Genomic DNA, 25,562 nt, shown 5'->3' with positions numbered 1-25,562 from the left:
AAAAAACAAACAAAAGAACAAAAAACGACAGTCAGCATCTTTTAAAAAATAGCTTCTTTTATTCTTAAAGCAAATTTTAACTTGAAATCTAACAATAAACTAACTCATAACAGTTTAAAGTATACATAAATATATAAATATGAATAAAATACCGGTATAGCAGCAAAATACATTTTGAGGCAATAAGTGTCTCCCTAACTCAGGAGAGACTCAGCAGCCAGACATTTCTCAGTTATCTGTGAAGGAGTAGCTAAGATTGTCACTACAATGAGAATAGCTGGTCCACCAAAACAGTCCGCATTAAGCTGGGTGGGTCTAATGGATCCATTTTTGGATTAAAAAGTTGTACGTTTTGTTTAAAATCAAATGTATGTCTGACCACTCTGCACTTGGCTTTAAATCTAGGAAATTTGGCTGTGTAGTTAGTGAATTTGGCCTTAAATCTAGTCAGCCAGGTTTTGAAAAAGGGGCCCTGACTTAGAAATTGTGTATTAGGCTTTGTTGCTGCTTTGCACATATGACATATCACATTTTTGTCCATCTTAGAAGAGCGATTCCCCCTCTGTTACTCTTACTGTAAAGGGTTTATTTAGGGAGTTAGCTGAAACGTTTGCTCATAAAAGCCAAACGTTTACAACCTCAAAACTCCCAGTGTGTTCTGACACATTGTGATACAACTATTTCAGGACTTAACTTGCAGCCAAAGTAGACAGTGATTCCTGTGTTGATTATTATTAATAATTTGTAAAGCAGCAGAGAATAGCATCAGTGGCATTTCTTGCATTTTTCCCAAAGTAACAGTCAAAACATTGACCAGATCTGTGAAAAATGAAAAACACAAGAGTATCTCCAGATATTGGTTACAGCGGCTGTGAAGTAATCCCCTGCCAGTAACCGCAGAGCGCTGACGTCTAGCTGAAAGGCCTGCAGACCAGTTAACTGTGTTAATTATTTCCCACTACATGCTCCTTCATCACATTGGTCAGCTCAGCGTACGTATTATCCAGAGGTAATCCCTCTGTTGTGCTGGCACCATTATCACACAGGGACACAACAGGCCTATTCTTCCACATGTAATTAACAAAGGTACTTATGGGCTGCCTTCTGGGATTTAACTGTTGTGTTGTCGCAGCTTTAGGGGAGGCAGCGAGATCTGGTGGAAAATGGAGAAGGAGGGAAAAAGAAAGCTCCCAAATCAGTGGTGTAGTAGAAGTTTAAGAGTTTAAGTGTTTAGCTTTAGCCGCACTGGATCACAAGTTGTGGTTGACAGAAACAACTGAATGTAGTGCTCAGTGGTTGAAAGTAACACTGTTTTCTTAAGTTTTGTTTTTAAGTACAAGTCTGACGTACTTGTAGTTTATGTGGGTATTTTCGTGTTGGTATTTTTGTTCTGTGAACCCCCTTGTATCTCTTTTCATGAGCCAAAAATAACAGGCTTTTATCAAGTCTGTGACATTTCATTTTTATTAGTGAATACATAATCCTTCAGTCTATTGAATACCTTTACACAACTGCATTTTAGAAAGACATATTAGACGTCTTTTTCAACTCAATATGTATTTTTAGCTACTTTTCAGATACTAATTTCTCACAAAAATCACAGAGCATTATCAGTCTATATTCAACGACCTATTAGTATATAAAGTAGTTAAAATCTCCTCCACCTACAAATGATGCTTACATTTTAAAAATTATTTAATAATATACTTATAAAACACTCTTCAAGTGTCTGTTCCACTTTTACTTTTACTGGAAGCTTCTTTAATTTTAAGCTTCATTATCACCATGTTCCCTTTCCTAAACTAAACCTACATGACTTTACTTTTGTAACTCTACCAACCATGATATTTTCCCTGAAACTAATCTATGTAACTTAATGTAAAGTAGATAACTTTGCGTTAACTACGTAACGTGATGACGCAATGCGTTGGGTGTTAACTCTATAGAAACATTACTGTGTGCATTTTATTGTTTTATAGTTTCCCACTTGGTCGGATCAATCAGAGCTGACCAGATTAGATCAGATTAGATGGATAGATTAGAGGAGCAGCAGCTGCAGAGGTGAGTGAAAGCAAAGTTTTCTTTGCTGCTGTTACACAGGTTTGCATCAGCGCTGGGTTGCGATGTTTAATCTATAGTAGTTTGGAAAAACACAGATGACACTAAAACTATATGAATTAACGAACAGTTGTGTTGCCCCTCCTCTGAGCGTGGCGCTCTGCTGCTGTATTGGTGCCCAGATTATGAGCTTTGCCTTGAGCAAGTGAAAGAGAGAGAGGGAGAGCTCCAAAACAAAGAAATCTACATGTGGTGGCAGATGGTCATGTGGTGGCAGTGCGACAAATAGATGAATGTCAGGGAAACCCTAATGTCATATGAACCACTGTATGGGGATACATTGACTGTACAGGCTTTTGTCACTCTTATAAGTACATCATAGCACTGTCAGGCATCACCTAAACAGAGGTTTGATTAACTAGAACAGCTGTGATCTGAACACTTGTGTGGGTGCACAAGAGAGAAAGCTTTTAATGACAGACATGCTGTATTACTACAACTTCTACCTCTGTGTTAACTTTTCTGTAGCTACTTTTACATTCGATTTTAATCTAAATGCCTTTCCATCACTTTGAGGCTGTAGCCTTTCAGTCGGTGTACCAGTGGAGTATGGAGGTAGAAGAAAGGAATGTGATGTGGTGGTTTTTGTGTTCCTTACAGTTTCCGGCTGTAATTATGACAGTCACGCATACACAGAATGATGAGAGGAAAACAAGAGCAGGAGAAGAAAACATGAGCGAGGCAGACAGAGAGATTAGTCCACACTGAAAGATACAAGTGACATGATGACTGATTGATCTCAGGCAGTTTTCTGGGATTGTCTGTCGTCTGTGTGTGTGTGTGTGTGTGTGTGTGTGTGTGTGTGTGTGTGTGTGTGTGTGTGTGTGTGTGTGTGTGTGTGTGTGTGTGTGTGTGTGTGTGTGTGTGTGTGTGTGTGTGTGTTTAGTGAAGAGTGTCCACTATCATTCAACACTTCTCAGGCTCCGTTCCTGGCTCACCCTGTGCGTCATGGCAAATGCTGTATGTGTCGGGAACACATTCACACATTTAGTTTGTAAAAGCAATGATTCAGCCAGTGGATATTCTGACTTTTTAAATATACTGATGAGTAAGAGTAGAACTCAACACAAACCTTTTCTTCTGGACTGTACCTTGTTTTCCAAAAGCATTGTGAAGTCATGATTAGTCCTACTGTTAGTTCAGGGGTTAGTATGCGTCTCCTTCCTTCACTTTTTTGAGGTGGAATGCGTTGAACGACTTTTGCAGCTTTCACAATACACAATCCAACAATCAATGTCCCAATTACGTGTCAGTCGACTAGGTGTGCAAAAGTGAGAAAGTTTCTTCATTTTGAGCATAACTTGGCTTTTAGTCTAACACTTCTTTTGGAAAATGGACCCGGTCCCAGAACTGTCCAAACTAATTGTCTACTTTAGTAAAAATGAAGTGAAAACAGATCTTCCCAATTATAGGATTTTCCCTGTTGGTACATTTTTGTCACACTTTTATTAGTTTCTTTGTAAGACTGTCCTGAATACCATTTCTTAGGGCTTCAGAACTTTTCAACAGTGAACTCTGATGATAAAGAGGGAGAGAGCGAGGCAAGGAGGGCTGAGTGAGTTAATGCACTGTGTGCAGCTCTTGATAAAATTTGATTTTAGCCATTTTTAATAGCAAAAAAATAAAAACTAAATGTTGGATGTATGATAATTTGGCAACCACTGCAAATGGATCAATCCATAGGCAACACTGAGATTTATATATTTTTTTATTTATTTATTTGTCATTTCTTAAAACAAAAAAAACAAATATCCAAACTCCAAAATTAAAAACTGAACACCTACCTAATAAACAAATATTCTTAACTCTCAAAAAACAATGTGCAACTCTCAAATATGCATAACTGTTTATGTGTGTCTTGTTAGTTATTTATATGGATGTTAAAAGTGGAAATATCTTCAAATGATTCAGCAGGCATCAAGTTAGTCTCTGTGATCACAATCAGTTGTATTACTAGTCTAACTGCATAACTCTCCGGCATGTTTATCAGCAGGCTCAGTGTTTAAATAATTCATACATTTCAGTATTCTAGTGATGCCATACAGATACTGTTGATGTTTTTTTCGCAGGGACAAGTTTTACCTTTCACATGTGTCTCAGTTGTGCTTCCACAAAGACAGAGACTTACTTGCTGTCAGCTGAAAACAAAAGAAACCACACGTAGATTCCACCTCTTTCACAGGTGTACACATGATGTCAGTGTGCAGGTTTAATCCCATGATAGCTGAGAAAATGTCAGTGTGGAATAGAGATGTACAGGAAGCACGTCACCCAGAACTCAGGCAACCTCTACTGCTTTGTAAAGGTTAAAGGTCACAACTTTGAGGTTTGTATAAGACGTCTGTAGGATAGTTGCTTTTTCATCAGCGTGTTTCCCCTCTTTAATTGTTGATTCCTTCTAAGAATGTAAGAGACAGTAAGATGTCAATAAGCATGTGGAGATCAGGAAAAAAGAGACATATATGTTAAGCACATGCAGTCACAAACACACACGCACACGCACACACACACGCACACACACACACAGTAGCCTAAAATGAGACAGTGACCTGAGCTGAACAAATGGACTTAGTTACGGCTGAGGATTGATGAGGAATGTGTGTGTGTGTCTGTGTGTGTCTTATGTGTTATGTGCATGCTTGGAATGTCTGACTCTCCACCCAGTGAAGCAGAAAACTCACAGGTGGAGGAGGAAATGTGAGGGAGAGGAGGACAAAATTCGAATTATCACATGCGGTTTGAGTGTGTGTTTAGGTTCTGTTCATATGTATTTCAGATTGAGGTCTCAATTCTTCTTGCATGCCCTATGAAAGTTTTACTTACATAACATAAATGCAGAAGCGTACCTGTCAACAGGGATGTGTCGTGTTAAAAGAACAACAAGTTAAACCTCTGTGAATGTCACGTGAAACATTCGGGAAACAAAGTCAGAAGTAGCAGAATTTAAAGCTAATGACAGATGGAAGAAATACAACAGCTACTCTGGTAACTATTGATTTAGTGAGTTGCAGTCAAAAGAAATTTAGATGTCTGTTAAATACTTAGTTACAAAATGAAAAGTTTTTTAGACACTCAGGTTATATAAAACAGTCTGTCAATGACTGAGATAGGTCCTAACTATGCTTTGAAATGTAGTCACTGAAGTGAAACTGCTTTTCTTAGTTTTTTGTTTATTCCCACAGAATAAGAATCTATGTGTGGGGACAGCTGACCGTGAGCACTTTGTGGAGTTTGAGTGGCAGGGTAGATAATTGATCAATCGATCTGATTAGAGCTGAGGAGATCAATGGATGACAGCTGCTGCAAAGGCTAATGTACGCACAATTCTAGATCCAGCACAATGAACGGTTAAGTTTCACTTTAACTTCACCAGATGTTGTGCCGCTCTGCCTGTGCCCAGAGTGCACACAGTGGACCGACAAAGTGGTGCAGTGAACTATCAAACTGTATGTGCATTACAACAGCACTCCTAATGAACAGTCCAGCTCCAAAAAAGAAAAACCAATACGTGGTGGCAGATGTAATCTTGGCAAGCCACAAAGATTGCATGAATAAGTGGGAAACCCTGCTTAAATGACCTAAAATAAGATTATATTTGTAAAATAGCAAAGGAATTCATATTACAAGAAAAGTGTTGTGTGGTTTTGGCCTTCCAGGGTCACCTACTCAATTGTTTTATATCTTATCTTCACATATTTAACTCCTAGGAAGCCAAACCCACATATAGAGATGTTTATAAGATCAGTCATCGTACTCTGTCTCCTTTTTTTATGTGTTTTGTCAATATAAAAGGCTCCCTCGCAGCAAATGTGCAACTCTTTATCATTAAAATGGACCACAGCAGGTGGTGGAACTGTGTGTGTGTGTGTGTGTGTGTGTGTGTGTGTGTGTGTGTGTGTGTGTGTGTGTGTGTGTGTGTGTGTGTGTGTGTGTGTTATCACCACTGTTAATAAGTAACAGTGTCTGCCTCCAGAATGCTGATAAAAGTCAGGTCGAGGACGCCGGTTTATTTCACACACACATGCACACAAACAAACACACACACTTAAGAGTGTTAACTGCTTCTTATCTCGTGCCAACTATGTCTTGCCTTATCTGTAAGGCACGCGGCACTCTGCTGACACAAAAGCCTCACACACACACACACACAGTGTACTTCACTATACAAACAGATGCATTTACGATGACTGTTTTGTTGAGATCAGTGTCGCTAAATGTAGTTGTTTACCACAGAGGTTGTGTTTAATTGTACTTTGGTTCAGGGGGTCAGTGCTTGGTGTTATGCCCGCTGCTGGTGACTGCAACCTGACATTGACTGAATAAGTAAATTGACCCCAACCTCGAATTCTTCACATACAACCACAACACCTGCCGCTGCTGCAGTGTTGGGGAGAGACTTTGCAGTGTGACTTTGCAGTGACTGGTGAAGGTTGGCTACAGTATAATAGTGAAGCTGTTTTCATGTCTACATGTCTGAATTTTCTGTTGCTTCTTATTCATGTTTCATCTTAGAATTAAAACAAATTCCCAACTAAAAGATCTTAAATGCAAAATATGTATCTGCAACATCATGCTGCTCACCATTTCCAGATTTCTTTTGTCCTGTGTTTTGAAGCTTGTGTATCGAAATTTGTTTCTTTTCAACTTTTAGAAACGTAACTTTGGCTGAAATCTGCAAACCCCGTGGCTCTGCCTTTGGTAGTTTATCTAATGCAACTGCTAGATTTAGTGAAAAAACATTTATACATTTTTACTTATTTCTGAGAAATACTTGATGTTTTAATGTTGGTGATTCACGATGAAGGTTAATTGAATATACAGCCATACTCCTTGGTCGCTGGCTCTGGATCACAGCGTCTGCTGCCTGTCTGTCCCATGTCTTATTTTGCCCTAAAATGTAACCCAGTCCCCAGACTCCATACATTGACCAGCCACACACACACACACACACACACACACACACACACACACACACACACACAGGCACACACTCACAAATTCACATGCTGAACTGGAATAGTACTTGTGGCCTTTGACCTACTTTCAACCCAAAGCGGTCCTGCTTAACTTATTTATTCAGTGTTTTTTCTGCTCAACTTTCTGTTTCTTTCCTTCTTTGTGCTTTCCTTTCTTTGTGCCTTTGGTTAGCGAGATATAAGTTGATGGTCCAAATTTGCTAGAAAGGATGCTCTAATTCCTACTTTGCCAAGATCATGTAAGTCATTCTTGTAAGGAACCCTCTGAAAATAATGACTGAGTATCTCAAAATAATGAGATGCTCGCTCAACAGTGACTCACCTTTCTTGGAATATTGACTCAGCAACATAAAATTATGACTTAGTATCTCACATTAATGGTATACTATCAAACAAAAATGACAATATGACAAAACAATGACAAACTTTGTCAAAACAATGACTTTGACATAACAATTGCATATTTTATACTTGGTATAAATGTTTGTTTTGGCTAATTGCATTTAATAAGGGTTTGATTTATTTAGGTTAACGAAGCAGTTTCTGTGTGTTTTGAGCCAGGTAGATGTGCTTATATTTCTATTACATATACTGTTTTTGTTATATTGCGGGCTATACTGTGTACCACATTTATGGTTTGTGTGCATGACAAATGTATATAGGATGAGGTCATGCATAGAAAGAACTAGAAGTCTGGGGAGGCAGTTCGAAATACGTTTTTGACCGTGTATCACTGTGGGTTATCGTGCTTTATAGCCAGTGCAACGTGAGTTTAGGACATCAAGTCAGTAGTGGACCATATTAGATGTGATTTTGGACGGACTTAACTTGCTGTGCCTTTTGTTTTTTTTTTTAATTTTTTTTTTTTTTGCTTTTAAAATAAACCTCATAAAAGTTTTCCCTGCCTCACGTGAGTACTTGGATTTACGTAAAGGAGTTGTAATACAAGTCAAAACCGATGCGCCTGTCAGACTAAGCGGCCTAGGAACTGTGTTATGATGAAACGTCCACTATACCGGGTATGGACTTGTATTGACTCAGGATCTTTTCTTTCGTCACATTGGTGGAAATCAGCTTCCAAAAAAAACTTGCAAAAATGTTTCTCTCGCAATAAAAAAACAGATGAAGCAATCAGGCAGGCATCTTTATTTATTTTTGTGTCATACTCTGTTTGCTTCAGGGCTGAGATACAGTGTTTAAATAACTATATTCATGATGTAAAACAAACTTCATCAGGTCACAGGGATGTTTTAGAGACACTTTGTCATCAGCGGAGACAGGTGTGGCATTTTAATACACTCACTGTCAAACTGTGTGAAATCCAATTTACCTTTTGCTGCCGTCCGTGAAAGACAGAAGGAACAGAGAAAACATCATTTTGTGTCTTCATTCGTGAGTAAACGCCGGATCAGCTTTCAACAAGTCATGACTGCGAGGTGTTAATGGACCGTTGAGGATGTCTCTGGCTCTGTCAGTCTTATTTTTTTTCTTTCTCACTGCATGTAAATGTTGGCTATAGAAGGCAAAGTACATTCTGTTACGGTTTTTATCCAAAGTGCTCATTAAAATGTCAGCTCCTGTCCAGTCTGCATTTTACCTGTGAATCACTAGGTGTTAGCAGGTATTTATTTGTGAGGATTAATTCCTCCCTCTTCATTTCCTCTGACTCCATCCCTTTACTCCGCCTCTGCGTGGGTGTCTGTCTGTCTTATGCACATAATTTTCCCTCCTTTTCTTGCCTTCCTGTACTTTCTTCACTTCCCTTAATCTGCATTTATATAATAGGCCCAAGTTGTTCTTACACACACCCACTCACACAAGTGCATACTGTGCATGATGTGGTTTCTGTAAAGCCCTTTATAAGCTTTAAAAGAATGTTCTAGGTTCAAACCGCCCTCAGGTTCTTGGTGGTTTGCAGAACTTTATGTTCTCGGTTTCCTGAAAAGCCTCATTCCCACCTTTCCCATGTTCGAGTATCCTCCATCTTGCCTTTTTGAGATTAAACTACCACAGTGTTTATTTGGGGACTTTGGACTGCAGGTTTCACGGGCTGACTTTTGAAACTGAAAACATTTGCTTTTAAGCATTGTGAAAATGTATGAATGTGCCCGAGGACCAGATGCACGCCTCCTTCTGTGATGATATGGTTTGCTGGTGAAGGTCGTTAGGAAGAAAATAGTTCCGACACTACACTTCTTACAAGGTCTGTGGATTATTTTAGGTAACCAAGTCATGATTTCTGGACAGAGACATTGCGGATGAGTTCTTGAAATTTATTTATTTTTGGAGCACCCACAAGCCGAGTGCCATCTAGTGTCATTACATTGGAGAGAAGGCAGACATTTCTACAGGTGATATCGCAAACACTCTGCAACTCACATCAAAAAAATCTAGATTAATAAAAGGCATTACAGATAAGACAAAGTCTTAAGATAAGATAAGATAAGTTTTGATTTTGGGGTAACCTGCTCCTTTAAGCTTTCATCACCAGTCTCTGAAGATGTATTATGTGCCAGAGTGGAACCTGAATGCTTCTTTACATAAGTCTGTGCCTGGTCAATGTTTCTTCTGTGAAATCACTTAATTTTCACTGCAGTGAACTGAAAAATGGCATTTTACTGTGGTTAATATTTTCCCATGAGAGACACTGAGTCATAAGTCAGGCTATTCTGATGGTATTAAAGCAGACCGCTCAATAACACATAAAAACCATTCTAATGCCACAAAAATAAATCTTAATTTTGAGAGTGACTTAACCATTTTAATTATAATGGATTTGGGCGTTAGTCACAAGCTTGCTGTAGGTCGCTCACAGCTGCTGCAATAAATTATGCAAAGAGTAGCAACAAGTCTTGGTAGATATTTAATAGCAAATGTCAACATTTTTTCCCACAGTTGCACACATAAGACAAAATTTCAAAGTTGAAAATTGTTCAGTTGTTCCCACAATTTCCCTTTTCCCTCAGTTCGTTAAAAAACATCGTCATCATAAATCATTTCTCTTGTACTTGTGGGTGGGGTGTGTATTTAAAATGATTCATATCTTTTTTTAAGCTTTTTAGGACCTAAACTGAGCAAATTTATTGCTCTTGCCAAGTATAAACCCAGCAGGGAAAAGTCTGTGGCAGATTTTGCACATTACAAACATTTATGTATAAACATTACAAACATCAATGTAGAATTTAAACACCAGTCTTTGTCTATGGAATGAGCAGTGTGACTATATAGTAATTTTATGTGTGTTAGGCGTTATTTCCAAAGGAGGTTTAGGGAAATCTTTGAGCTTAAATATTTTCATTCAAGGGTTAGAGGTTTATTTGTTATGGAAAGTTTTTCCTCCAGTGAGAAGCGGACAGGTGCAGCAGCCAGAAGAGAAGAAAGGAAGAACAGCATAACCAGCTATAAGAGAAGCTGCAGTAAAAGGAGAAAAGAGAGAAAGAGACAGGTGAAGGAGAGAGTAATAAGAAAGAGAAAGTAAGAGGGAGAGAACAAATCACTATTCTGCGAAAGGTCTGAGATTAACATCAGACCATAAAATGTCTAATTAGGACAAATTTAAAAAAAAAAAAAAAAGGATTTTCAGGTTTTACACCTTTTTTGTGTGTGTGTGTGTGTGTGTGTTCCCAGAGAGACGATAGTGTGAGTTGTTCAGGGGATCAGGTTCCCGTACCAACCACTCAGCAGATTCCTCAAAGTTTTTCTGGCCGCTGTGTTTTTCTTTTGTGTGTGGGTGTGTGAGACAAGTGTAAGCCTCGGGTTTTATGTGTAAAATTGTGTGTGTGTGTGTGTGTGTGTGTGTGTGTGTGTGTGTGTGTGTGTGTGTGTGTGTCTAGCTCCTTCAATGATGTCTGTATATCCTCCCCAGCCTCGGGCCTAGTGTAACTGTCAGGACAGAGTAACAAGCAGCAGTTGACCTATTGTTGGGGTGGAAATGACTGGGTCAGAGCGACGAAGTGTGTGTGTGTGTGTGTGTGTGTGTGTGTGTGTGTGTGTGTGTGTGTGTGTGTGTGTGTGTATATACCTGAAGAAGACATGTTAATGTGTACCCATCAGTCTGCCTGTTGCCTCAGGCCAAAAAAAGGCCTAAATGTGTTCAGAGTGAGTGTTAGTTAACTACCAAAAGAAAAGGAAGGACCATCAGCAAGCTGTAAGACGGTTTCTGGGAGCTAAATCTGTAAGTGTAAGCAGCCTGATGAAAAATGAATATGGCTCAACTATGCCTTTCATTTCTATGCTGATGACGCTGTCCTATTTTGCTTTGCACCCCTCCAGTTATCCAGTTATCTTCAGTATGCATTTAGTAGAGTAGGAAAACAGCTTAGTAAGCTGCAACTTGTTCTTAATGTATAAAAAACAAAACGTAATATGTCAGGACCAGTAAAATCAGTGTTATCTGAGAAAATTGTTTCCACAAGTGGTCAACACATTGAGTTTGTACCCAGGGTTATTTAATTGACAACATCAAAGTCATCCCCCAAAAGTTATTCACTAAATACACAATATAAACCCACAAATGTTAAGAAAAGTAATGTTTTCACACCTGTTTTCCTTCTTAAAGAGAGAAATACAACTGTACACTTTTTGAATTCAACTTTTTCTCTGTCACACAAGACTGATGAGGCTTGATTGTCTTAACTCATTAAACACACTTCAGTAAAACTTGACAGAAACAATACAAAACTCAACCAAACTATCTTGGTTACTCTCGCTAGTAATCTAGTTTTGTTCCGACAATCACAAGTTCCAGTTTGGTTGAAAAATAATATCCCTAATTCACCAAGTTAGATATTTAAAAAAAAAAAAAAAACATGCCTTTTTTTCCACACAGTCTCTCTCTGCCATTGTTTGCGATGCGGTGTCTTTCAGCTCAGCTGCCTGTTCCACTAGTAGAGACCGGAGACTGAGCTCTGGTGGTGCATGCTGTGCACTACATACAGTGAGTTAAATAGAAAGACGATTTCTTATATTTATGATGGTATTAAAAAACATGCCTTTGTCTTATATTCCGAGGTGACTTTGCCCAATTTATTTACACACTGCCTCAGTTACTGGTATGTTTTTATTTTCAAAGCAATTCTTCTCTTTTGAATAAGATATACTAAAATTACAAACTCAATTTGCAGGACTTTCTGTGTCTTGTTGTGTCCAAAATCAGAACATGAGTTGTAAAAACAAGCACTTCGGTTGCCTGCACCTGCAGCATGGAGCCATCTGCAGGATGATTATAAGCTTGAAGACATACTGATATTGATGACTGATTTAAAACATGAACATGAAATCTATTCAAACCCGGCTGTTTGTGTACAACTTTTTATCTCACTATTTTATGTTTCTAAAATAAATGTGCTTTTATATGCTTATGTAAATTTTAGTTAGTTGTTGAAACTGTTTTGCTGCTTTTCTTGGCCAGGTCTCCCCTGTAAAAGCAATATTTGATCTCAATGGGACAAACCTGGTTAAATAAAGGCTAAATTAACAATTTAAAAAAAAAAAAGATTCAGCTAATGTGGCGTCATGCAACAAGCAATTCCACTGGTCAGTTTAGAGAGTATTGATGTGATGACAGGATTCAGCTTGTAAAGTCAATTCAGATACAAAACCATAACAGCAGAGGATTACAGGGTTTGACCGAAAGTGTTGCGTAAATAGCAGACTTACGGGAATTGGGGTAATTTGAGTTGTGCACACAGAAATTCTCATTCAACCACATTGCGGGAGGATAAACCTTTTCCCTATTTTATTAACTATGAGCTTGTTTAAAAGTACAAGAAAAAGTTACTCTCATAAAGGATCGGATAATAATGATGACCTCTTGAGGACCCAGTTGTCTTTGAATGCTTCGGTCTTTTATATCTCAGCATGCATACACACACACATACGCAAACACACACACCTCTACCTTGCACAGTACATCAACGCTGTGTCCTGCTGTTAAGTGCTCTCCATCAAAAGCATTCCTCAGCTCTCCCCTCTCGCTCCAGTCTCACTTCCCTGCCAACAACAACGTTGTGTTGGACTCTGCAGACCCATCTGACTCTAAGACCAGTGGAACGTTAAGGGCATTAAAAAGCCAACTCTCAATCCAAACCAAAACATAAAGGGCAGTCCCAGCTGTCACACTCTGCCAAAATATGCAGTACAAAAATGAACTAAATTAGCAGGTATTTTTTCAACACAAGAAAAATGACAAAGTATTTGGATGCTAAAATGATTTGCTTTCATGGCAAACGGAGAGAAGGTGTTTATGGTTCTCCTTTGAATGTAAAATGTGTTAGAAATCATACTCTGTCAGCCAGTTATGGCATTGATTATTTTTCATCAAAGAAAATTTCACTCATGGAAATGTCTGTGGAAGGCATTAGTGAGCCTGATTTGAACAAACAGCACTGTGCTCAGACATTAGCTGGCAATGATCTTTGAATTTCAAAGAAGTATGTATAACAAAGAACCAAAGAAAACATACTAAAACTGAGTTTAACTCCATAACTATAACACTGCTGTGTTACATCTGCTAATGGTAGCGTGTGAAAATGGAAAGGTGTACTTGTAGTACTGGTTGGCCAAAGCAAGAAAAACAGTCTGTCTGCACTTGAGTGTGACGACGAGTACCAGAATTGATGTCCATGGATTAATCTAGAAGAGACAGAGCCAGACAAATGTGAGGCAAATATACTGCATGAGGGGAATTCAAGTCAAAATTATTGGAGTCTTAACTCAGTGAAATCTTAAGATACATACATGGTTCACATATTTTAAGATACTGACACTTTTCAGGTCATTATCTCCAGTGTCCATAAATCTGCATAGAAATCATAGGGGGAAAAAAGAGACACTTTATAAGTTCTGAACCTGCCTGAGCTTTTCTTTTCTATTGAAGTAATCCAGTGACAATAGTCTGTATATCTGTGGGTACACTGCAAACAGTAACTGCTAATTCAGCATACTTTCAATAGTGCCAGTTTACCAAAATGTAAACAAATAAAGGCAAAAAAAGACTCAAGTTGTAGCCCCTCTCCCACTGCAAAAACCCCCACTAACGCTCACTAACATTCAGCTTTTGTCTTTAGGGGGGACAGGTTACCATTGCATTCATGCCCAGAGCAAAGTATTCTGACGTAGTCACAAGTATTTATCAGCTCCAGCTGCTATCAGCTGCAATCTGCAATCAACGAAGGCAATGAGCACTAGCCATTCAGAGGAAAAGTAGGGCCGGTCATGCCTAAGGAAATGCAAATTTGCCAACTACAAGGACACACAATTTTTTGCCTCATTTTCAGTCTAATGAAATGATGTGCGGCCACAAAATACCGTCCATATCCATCCAAGCAGCGCTTGAATATAATTCAAAATTAGTCAGCAGCGAGTTTGAAGGAGGGACTCAATAAGTAATATATATAAATCCATATATCCACCATAACATTCTCACTGGCCCCCATCCTGCTTTCTACTTTTCACTAACTTTGTTTTCCGGATGCTCCGGATGTTTCTGTCAAATTACAGGAACTCTATTTCCAAAACTTAGAGCACAATTGTCCATTAAATAGCTAATCAGTTCATTATAGTAACATTTTCAATGCGTTATGAATATTTAGGGGGATTCCCTTCAGGCTTTAGCTTCACACTGAACGCACGGATGTGATCGTGGTATCAATCCTGTAAACTAACTCTCAGGAATAAACATTTTTCCTTTAATGGAATTTAAGCAGTGTGTTTGTTTTGGGAGTAACCATTAAAAGAACAGACTGTATGAACTGATTTCTGCTCCGCTTTATTTGGCCTTCAGTTAGTATCCATGCAGACGATGTGCTGCTCTGAGCTGGGAGGTTCTGCCTCTGTGGGAGTAGTGTGTGTCTGACATGGGCTGTGTTTTCCTGTCATTAGGCTACAAAATACCAGACATGCACGCCTAACCTACCTATATGCTCCCTGCATATAATGCAGTGTGTGTGTGTGTGTGTGTGTGTGTGTGTGTGTGTGCGTGCGTGTGTGTGTGTGTGTGTGTGTGTGTGTGTGTGTGTGTGTGTGTGCGTGCGTGTGTGTCTGAAGGTCGATAAACAATCTTCAAGGTACTTTAGATTGTCGTGGGGAGACAGTTGCAGGCAAGGGAGCACCATAAAGCTCCAGATGGACTAAACAGACCAAAGATTTAAAGGCCTGCAATTTTCTTTTCTCCGCCACACACACACACACACACACACACATACACATACACACACACACACACACATACACAAACACAAAGACAGACTTCCTAAACAGTATATAAACAGACAAAGATGCACAAAGAGACACTGTAATTAGTCTTATATGACTATATACAGCAGCCATGTGTAGCTCTTTCCTGACATTTAGTACCGTATGTTAAAAATGAACCTCACATGTGCACACACACACACACACACACACACACACACACACACAGACCTGTGTCTCATGAAAGAGAAGAATAGATTTTTTACTCGCTTCAGTTTCACCCCAAGAGACAGATTTAAAAAGACTTTACTTCGGTCATGCACTGTGGAAGAGGAGGAGGAGGAGGAGGAGGAAGGGAGGAAAGGAGGCTGCTGGTCTGTGTACCCTTCACTGGGGGGAGAGAGGAGAGGAAGAAAAGGGGGAGGTAGATTTAGGAGAGGTTAACTGCCTAAAGTTGAGAGGTTCAGTTAGAGGTCCTGGTCCTGCGATCCTCTGGGGAAGAAACCGAGGAAGTTATGTGTGTGCGCAGATCTGAAAAAGGCAGGAGACCAGTAAATCACACAGGAGAGAAGGAAGAGATACTGCAGTGAATGAGGAGGATGGTGTGAATGAGTGTGATGAAAGAGAGAAGAGGGAACGGGGAGTCAGACAGCAGAATAGAGAAAGAGAAGTAAAGAGTGATGACAGGGGAAAAGGGAGGAGAGGAGGAGGTAGTAATGGGAAGCGAGGGGTTAAGGGCAAGAAAGAGAGAGGTAACTGGGGAGTAGTGAGAGTTCAGGGGAATGAGATTTCAATCTGTTGGAGGAAGAAAAGAGAAGAAGAAATAAATAGAGAGGAAGAAAAACTAGGAACATTAAAGGGACATGCTGTATAGAGACAGTTGGGAATATGGAGAAAGGAGAGTGAAAGTGGGACAAAAAGGCAAAAGAAAGGAAAAAAACAAGCATTAAAGTAAGAAAAGGAGAATTACAGAGGGAGGATTACAATGTGTGAAAGGAAATAGCAAAGAAGAGCAAGAGAGAGAGCAAAAAGAGAAGTGAATTAGTAAAAGGAGATCGAGTGAGCTGTCAGGCTCTTGATGAGAAAGCCATACAGCTGAACGACCACATTCCCCGTTCAGGAGCGAGGAGGATGGAGGGAGGAGAGGCTCCTCTGTGTGACTAATGTCTTTTTCACACATTTCACCTCCACCCATTCATCATTGTGTCCACCTCCTGCGATCCTGTTAAAACAACAGTGACAGCAAATGCTACACGACTACTGTAACTAAAAAAATGCGTTTTTTAGAATCAGCTTAATGTATAAGGCTCTACTTCACCTTATTCATCTCCGACACCTACAGCTGCACATCAGAGGAATAAATCAAGATCCTTGTTTTGTTTGGGTCCGGTGACCAATGACAGCTGGCCACTGCTGGCTGATGATGTGAAGTCTGTTTCTTTATATTTTCTGAAGTTTTAGACCTTGCAGAGCCATGATGGTTGATGTTTCTCATGCCAACTTCTTCCTAAAGAAATACAAAAAAAGGAAAAACTGCAGTCTGGAGAATGCAGCTCATTATCTTCAGCAGAGGATTATGGGAAGTCTTTGACTTATACTTAAAACTGTAAATGTCAAAGAAAGACTACTATAGTACAGCTGCAGTCTTAGTCATTTCTGTCTTTAATTCATTCAATCATTCAATCATTCACATATTTTTAGTTTGGTGTCATGCTTTTTTAGGCTGTTGTTTCAAAAGCATTTTTACATAACAAAACAAAAAAAACATACCAAATAAATTGAGAAAGTACCAAACATTTATAGATTATCTTGATAAAGAGCCCTCTTTCTTTTCTCCAAATAACATATTAAAATGTTTAACTTCAACAGAGCTTGAGATGTGGCAGCAGTATGAAGGAAGTCAAGCAGGCCTAAAAACAGGATCAGAAAGGTTTTAAAGAAACTTTCGAAATAAGCCAAATTTATGTGGCATTGAAAACATTTAAAATCCATAAATTACTCAATAATTCAAATTATACATCCATCAAATTTACAGACCAGTTTGGGGTTGAGCTCTGACTGTACTTGCCATAGTTATTGTAGTTTTTCTGTTTAATTAGCGATCATTTGTGACATATTGGGTGCACTCACCTTTGGATTTAGCTTCAAATTACTTTGGTGAGTAAAATATTATAACACCAGTGGGCCATGGTCCACTGGTTGAGAATATTTGTTCTATTAGCTATAATATTTTACTCACCAAAGTAATTGCTAAGTACTGGAAACACGGATACTTCACCAGATACCAGTGATCAGTTTGACAAGCTTATTTAAAACACTTAATTTGAAGCTAAATCCAAAGGTGAGTGCACCCAAAATGTCACAAATTATCGCTAATTAAACAGAAAAACTACAATAACTATGGCAAGTACAGTCAGACCTCAACCAACCAGTGGACCATGGCCCACTGTTGGGCCTCAAACTGCCACCTAGTGGGTCATAGAGGCTCTGCCAATTCATTAGATTTAATAAAAAGTTAATATACAAAGCTTGTTATTTTTATATCGAAATGTGCAAACGAATTTTCAGGAATAAAAAAAAATGTCACACCAATCACGTTTTGTCATCTTTAGCATCTTGAGCTAACATTTCCTCAGATGCAGTGACACAAAATGGATTGGTTCATGAAAAAAAGTGATGTTAGAGACCACTCTGTGCCAGTAAAAACTCCACAGGAAAAATGACCCTGAAAACATGAACTGATTCAGAATGGCAGGCCGTGATGCCGAGCTGAAAGCACAGTGTGTTAAATGTGGTAAAATCCTGTCAGATGAGGCGCTAAAATCATTGAAGCTCCAGAGACACTTAAACACTAAACAGCCGGGATGCATTAGGAAACCAAAAGAACATTTCCTGAGGAAAAGAAAAACGTAACAGCTGACACACATATTTACAGCCCAGTTTGTTTTTCCCCTTTTTTTGTCATGTGATAGAAAGATGGCCAATACTGCATTATGAAAAGACGTTTTGGACATTGATATCCTTCAAGCTTTCACAAAGTTGCTCAGGATGTGGAGTAGATCGTCCATCAGTGCCAGGGTTGGTGGTTCAATCCCCATCTCCTAATGTCCATTGTCTTTGAATCCATCTACTTATAATTTTCACCAAAATCTGCTTTAATGGGCTCAAATTTACACATATTTTTTATCTTAACCCCTAATATGACCACATATTTTTCCCCTGTGACCCCATCCCAACTTTTCTTTCCCTTCCTTTTGCACAAACAAAAAAAATCTGACTAAAAGCAACAAAATACTGTAAGTCCACAACTGTTTCTTAAACCTTTTTTACACAAGGGCAAATTAAAGGTATCAGGCTGTTAATTCTCTGATAAGAAAGTATCAGACAAAACGGGCAATGAGTTTAACACACCTTAAATGTTTACGTTTCTAGTCTTTATCAGACCATATGCATTTTCCTAGATAAGCTTCTATCAGCCACACTGTTAAAATCGAGCCGCCCTTTGTCCTTTAAATCTCATAAACTACAGGACACGACCTGAAGTGGGCTGTTTTCTGATGCCTTTGCATACAATTGCTTTTTGTTTTCTGATAGGAAACTTTGTCTGCCATTATGTACTTTTAGTGCTATATCTAGAGGGTATTGTTTTAAGCCAAGAAGGAGTAATGAGAGGAGATGCACAGTACGCACTGAACCTCGTTAACTCCTACACCTCCCCCTGCTTCCACATCTCTGTCTTCCTGTTTGTCTTTCTTTGTACCACTGGCCATATTTTATTCCCTTTCTCTCTTTAGATTTACTCCCTTAAATTCCAACCTCCCTCATTCCCTTTCCTTTCTTCTGCTCATTCCCTTTCCTTTCTTCTGCTCATTCCCTTTCCTTTCTTCTGCTACCTTCCTCCCTCTCTGTCTCCTCTTCCTCCCTCCTATTTGTTCTCTCAATCACCCCCGCTTCGCCCCACAATTTCCTCCCACCTCTCCCAGTCAGTCAGCCTGCTCCTTCACCTCCCTCTGTTTATCTAGTGTGCAGTTTCACAGTAGAGCGGCTACTGAGCGGTCAAGGTCACGCCTGATTTTATGTCTCGACACGACATCTCAGTGGATATTAGCTCGGCTTTGTGTTTGCTCCCTGGGGGCTCTATTGTTGTCTGTGATAAAATGTCAGTGTTTTAGCTCAGCCATTATAATCATTGTAAAGGTCAAAAGAAAATTCCCGTGTGTGTTAAATGCCATGTTTTGAGGCTTCTTTGCTTTTGAGAATAGTGGTGAAAATTAGAGGTGTGTGGCTGAAAACATGGAAATGAAGAATAGGAGTGAAGAGGAGGTCATCCTAACCTCAATCCTGAAGCTGTCGACACACCAATGATGTCTCCATCGTAGACACACCTGTAACTGCAGGGATGCAGACAGACTTCATGAATTCACACATTCTGCACAGTGCATTAATTAGGTATTGGGCACAGCCAGTTTATGCCTAAATGCTGTGTCGAGAATAAGAATGAAAAAGGAACAGCTCAACTATTTTGATAACTAATCAATCATTTTAGTCATTTTTCAAGCAAATGTAGTGAAAAAAGGCCAAACATTCGCAGGCTGCAGCTTCTCCAGACTGAGGATTTGCTGTTTTTTATTGTCATAAATTGTTGTACAGTTAGTCGGACAAAGCAGTATATTTAAGTAGATCATTTTAGGCTCTGGGAATTTTCAGGAGCATTTTTTAAAAACTTTTTTTGACATTTCACTTTTTAAACTTTAGTTCAATAACAACAGTCATTAGTTGCAGTCCTATATAAGATGGAGTTGGCCATCGGGCAACTCTGGCAGATGTCACATGGGCCGGTCTACCTTGTGGGCCATAAGGCCACCACCAGCAATATTGGGGAAACTTGTATGGGGGGGGGCAACTGGCTGCAGCCTTTTTGATGTTATAACAGCTCATTTGATTGCAGTTACACTGTCGATACTGTAAGGCAGGTGCAGTAGCAGTAGTACCGGCTGTCTCCACCTTCTCCCACTTCCTCAAGTGGGGGAATGTGACTGAGGTCAAGCAGGAGAAGTCCAGCAGTAAATAAATCAATTAAGGCAAAATGAGCAAAGTAAGCTGAATGAAAATATAAATTAGATGGTTAAAGAGCTAATAAGGAAAAGGTGGAGCAGGAAAGGTCAAACACAGAAAAGAAAATGTACTCAAGGATGATGAAGCTTGGATAACCACAGAGTAACATGCCAGTGGCAAGAAGGGGAGGTCACCGCTGCTGAGGACGGGCAACAAGCAATCGGGTCTGTCCAGAAGAAAATTGCCAGGGCTGGATTTTGTTCCCAGTCCAACCCAGAGAATGGCCTGTTAGGAGAAAGATCTGTCTGTGCATCCAGACAATGCAGACACTATTTAAAATGCAGTAACTACAACTCGGCGATTCCCATTTTAAACAACTGGATTTTGGAGTTGAGGGGGCAGTGGTGACAAAAGATAAATATCTGAAAATATAATTTTGTTAAAAAGTTTCATAATGTCACTAACGCTCTGTCTCCTCTCCCATCCTTTAAGGTCCACCCAGAGTGTCAGAGCGGGTGGCACACCGACAGAGCATCCGTCTTGGCCGCACCATGAAGCTGCCCTGCCCCGTGGAGGGCGACCCACCGCCGCTCATCATGTGGACCAAAGATGGTCGCAACATCCACAGTGGCTGGACGCGGTTCAGGGTGTTACAGCACGCCCTGCGTATCAAAGAGGTGGAGACTGATGACGCAGGGACTTACATCTGTAAGGCTACCAACGGGTTTGGCAGCGTGAACATCAACTACACACTCATCGTTATAGGTAAGTAGTTTATAAAATAATACTACAGTACTGTGACATGAGACGCCAGTACCAATCTTTGGATTAAATCAAGTAGCAGTATTTAAACACACTTTATGCGTAACATACGAACTATTGAAAAAGTCTTCTGAAGATTTGTTATCTTTCTGTCATGTGCTATATAACATTTTTCAAACAAACTTGGCATAAATCGAACAATGTCTCAGTTACACACTAAACGATTTGGATGAAGACTTGTGATTGTTCAGGAAAACTGAGTCCTTTGCTGAGTTAGTGTCGGGGTGTTTTTATTTGTTTGTTTGTTTTTTAAGTGTGTGTTTGTATGATGACAGACAAAAAACAGCCATCCATGAGCAAAGCACAAGATTGTGCTCTTTTATTTCTCTAATCCTCTTGTTTCTTCCCATTAATTTAAGTCTGCATTTGTTCTGCCGTACTTGCGTCTTATTTTCTTCATTACATGTGATTTTCCATCGTTTTTGTCTCTCTTTTTTTCTCTGCTGTGTTTCTAGGATATAATTATCCAGGTTAGATCTGTGGGGACATTATACAGTAAACTGGACTGTGTAGTTCCCCAGACAATGAACGCTGCTTTTGTCTGAGCTTGTATGCCGCATGTGTGTGTACCACAACTGTTGCGCTTGTGTGTTCCCATATTATTATGAATGAGGCATCTGTTAAAGAGGATGCTTTTGTTAGTGTGTAGGACTTGCGTCGGTGTAGTATGAATTGTAAAGTCTGTGTGTGTGTGTGTGTGTGTGTGTGTGTGTGTGTGTGTGTGTGTGTGTGTCTGTCTCACTTTTGATGTTTATATGAAAGACACATTGTTTCTCCAACTTTGCATCCAGAAAGCTGAGCTGGTTGTCAGCATTTGTGGATGTGTATATATTTATGTGTTTGTCTCAGTTGTGCAAAGTTTGAGTTGTCCCGTGGTAACTGTAGTCTGTGACCCTGTGGACTCTGACAACCTTCCTTCCAACTACAGGTGTGGGTCTTTCTAAACTGGGACTCAAATAGCTACTTCCCAAAACTCCTGTTCATGTAAACAAAATATCTGGAGTGAAGACAGTGTGTCAGTGCGCATTTATACATGCAAGTCTCAGTGTGTGTGTGTGTGTGTGTGTGTGTGTGTGTGTGTGTGTGTGTGTGCTGCAGTGCGTGTGTGTCATTCCATCTGTGTGTGTGTGTGTGTGTGTGTGTGTGTGTGTGTGTGTGTCAGGTTCCAGCGTTCCAGACAGTCTGACTGAAGCCTCTCTCTCTGCCCACCGTCGGCACTTCAAAGACGGCCTGGAGTAAAATGCTTCAATACAGATATTTCCAGCCGATACTTTACTATTTTGATGATTATTTGCAAGATTTTTGGACCAAAGTGGGAATCTTAGAAGAAGCACTGCCGGCAGAAAATGGGATGACATACTTTCTTTTTGTTTATAAAACTGTGTGACAATTCAAAATACAGTAACACACTTAAAAAAAATCTAGATTGTTTTTTTTTTTACAGATGCAGCAATATGAATTGTCATCTAAACTACATTACTGAACATACTAGAAAGCACATTTTGTGTGCAGTGTGCAGTTGCACAATTACATTTTTTACCCTAGTTGATACAAATTGGCACATCAGTAGTAAATAACGTGCTTTTAATTCTCCAGTAATCGTTATCGGTATGTGATCCAAAGCTGTATCAGTCTTGAGCTGAACTTCAAAGGCGAGCTGGCATACACAGGGCAGCAGGGTGGGGGGGGCGGCAGCTGCCGCTGAGGTCATCCAGGCAGACAGCTGCTGCCTCTTACTCTCTCTGTCTCCCTCGTTCGCTCACACTCATTCACCGTCCCTTTCATTCACATACATGCATGCATGCACACACATAGTGTATCCTTCTGAAACAATGAATAGGGAGAACCCTCTTGAGTGGAGCACGACTTTGTCATTTAATTTGGTGTCATTGTACACTAAAACCCTATTTGCATGAGACTAGTATTACCACGGGACCTGATTTGATTCATTCAGAAATAACCCCCCTATGTCTGCATCTGCACGGGACAAGCAAAATCTGTATTTTAATTGATTTTACTGGCATTATCTCCCAGTAGTAATGTGCAGGTCAGGGTTTTTAAGTACCTGCATCCACCAGATCTGTTGTGAGAGCCGTTCTGACCTGCCCAAAGCACAAAATATCAACCACCTGAACACGACAAGAGCACAAAACCACCAATTGTATTATAGGAGCAAAATTGTCAAAACTGAGATCTGAAATAAGAACTGAGTGCCGTGGCATGTATGTGTTCTTAAAAGATAGTGACTGGGGTTCGACCAATATTGGTTTTTCAGGTCTAATACAGATTATTAGTAGTTAATGAGACCAATAACAGATATTTGGAACCGATATGTATTTACAATAAAAATGAAAATCTTTCTGTCAATATCTAGAATTTGGAATATAACAAACTCCAACACAAAACTTTGTTTAAATTCCTTTAGCAAATGTTTAATCAAAACTAAAACTTTCAACATCGTGTACAGCAAGTTTCCAGCAACTTTTTATAAAGTCAAGTGAAAACTAAAATAAAAAATGAATAAATTAAAAAAGCTCCCCAAGGTTTTACAAAGTAAAATATATTCAGAATATTCTGTTAGTGACAGAGATGGTGGAAGGTGGACTATTGCACGCAACATTTCTGTTAATTATTAATAACTTACCTGGAACATTGCATTCAAATATCACATGTTGTACAAGAACAAGAGGCTAAATCACTACGTGTTTGCAGATTACATGAATGGTACTCAGAGATAATTTATGCTCCACCAGGTTAACCTTCAAAGACGACCCCTTTCTGTAATTCAAGCCAGGATTCATGCCACAGCATCTCCTCAGAGAGGCACTTAGCATGGAGAGCAGTGTTTTCATAGCTGGAACAATCTGCATAGGCAATGATTTTCAGAGCATGAGGGGTGTACGTGCAGTTGTCTGTGTTTTACAAGAGATGTCCTTCGTTCATCAGCTAGTAGTTGTGTTTGCTGCAACTCTGCTCAGTGTTTCTGCTCTGCCTCCTCTCCTCCTCCTGCCTTCATCTCCTCTCCTGTGTGGTCCTGCAGTAATTATTCTATGACCGCTCCGCTTCACAGTAATGAGCCCACACCTGCGTCTTATTGTCTTTCCCTCTCAATTTCTAACCCAACGTATCTTTAACACCTTTTTCCTATTAACACTCAATCTCAGCCCTCATTCCTCCTTCCACAGTCGGCCCGGCTCATTTTTCTCCGACCACGCTTTAATTTGTATCAATATTTTCACAGTTTCCCATTTTTCCCGGACGTAATAGCATTGCCGTAAAACATCCACTGTAGCACTGCCCGGCGGTCAGGAGTGATGGAGAGGCGTTTTTGTGAAGGCAGGCTTTTGTTGGCGGAGGAAATTAGAAGATTCCTTGAAGTGTTTGTTCTTTTATTGTGTGTAGGTTGGCAAATGTTTGCGTGAGTAAATAGTATGTGTGTGTGTGTGTGTGTGTGTGTGTGTGTGTGTGTGTGTGTGTGTGTGTGTGTGTGTGTGTACGTGCTTGTTTATCCGAGGGCTTGTGTATGTATGCGTTGGTGTGTGCAGATTTATGGGACCACCAGTAAAGTGAAACCGAGATACTTTTCTGTTCAACAAACCTCAACGTCCTTCAAAAACAGGGCGCCAGGAGAGCTCTCACATCTTCCTCCCACTCTCTTTCTCTTGATCTCTCCTCTTTGTCTCTGCTGTCTGTCTTTCATAGTTGCTTGTATGAAACTCTGAAATTGTTTCCCTCCTACCAGAAGAGTGACTGATAGAAAATTTATAGTTCAAACCAGATGTGATGACAATGGGAGCGTGTCTGGAGCAGAGTTGGGAAGCTGTGCATAAAAAAGAAGGAAGCGGTTTGGAGTCTTGGGTCTGTGTTTTTAGTGAACATCAACAGGAAAACAAAACTATACGTTTAAATGAAGATGTTCATCAACACACTTTTCTCTGAGGGTGTGTGTGTGTGTGTGTGTGTGTGTGTGTGTGTGTGTGTGTGTGTGTGTGTGTGTGTGTGTGTGTGTGTGTGTGTGTGTGTGTGTGTGGGTGTGCGGGTGTGTGTGTGCAGGTCCATTCATAAGTGACTGCTGTGATGATTTGCGGTGATTTAAGAGCTCAGCCATCGCAGCTGACATCTGGTCGTAATTGGAGAACAAAGAGGAAAGAGAGGCAGAGAAAGATATCAAACGTAGACACACTGTATGTTTGAATAAATTAACTTTAGCGTGATTTATGTTTGTCAAGCGGCAGTTGCATAATGGATGTTGAAATGAGAAAAATGGAAGCACAAGATGAAACGTGACAAAATATACACAAAACAGAACATGGAAAAATTATTTTCTTCTGCATTTTCTCAGATGAAGCGCTGCAGCGTTATGCCAGGATTAGTCCACTAACTGCTAAACTCCGCTAA

At 39.8% G+C, this 25,562-nt stretch overlaps 1 protein-coding gene across 5 annotated transcripts in view; it reads left to right on the top strand.

The window, feature by feature from the left end:
• Positions 1–25,562, top strand: part of fgfrl1a (fibroblast growth factor receptor like 1a) — a 96,558-nt gene that overhangs the window by 20,901 nt on the left and 50,095 nt on the right. For 4 of the 5 annotated variants that reach the window (XM_088080854.1, XM_088080856.1, XM_088080853.1 and 1 more), the window contains one exon: positions 20,835–21,107. In XM_088080854.1, the coding sequence (XP_087936980.1) occupies positions 20,835–21,107 (273 nt within the window). Of the gene's footprint in view, positions 1–8,368; positions 8,487–20,834; positions 21,108–25,562 lie in introns of those variants that run through there. The other variant, XM_088080858.1, reaches the window with a different exon arrangement.

Source organism: Plectropomus leopardus, chromosome 8 (genome assembly GCF_026936395.1).
Source record: "Plectropomus leopardus strain MGB_pleo_1.0 chromosome 8, ASM2693639v1, whole genome shotgun sequence".
NCBI classification, from domain to species: Eukaryota; Metazoa; Chordata; class Actinopteri; order Perciformes; family Serranidae; genus Plectropomus; species Plectropomus leopardus.
This window is presented reverse-complemented; position numbering and strand designations above follow the sequence as displayed.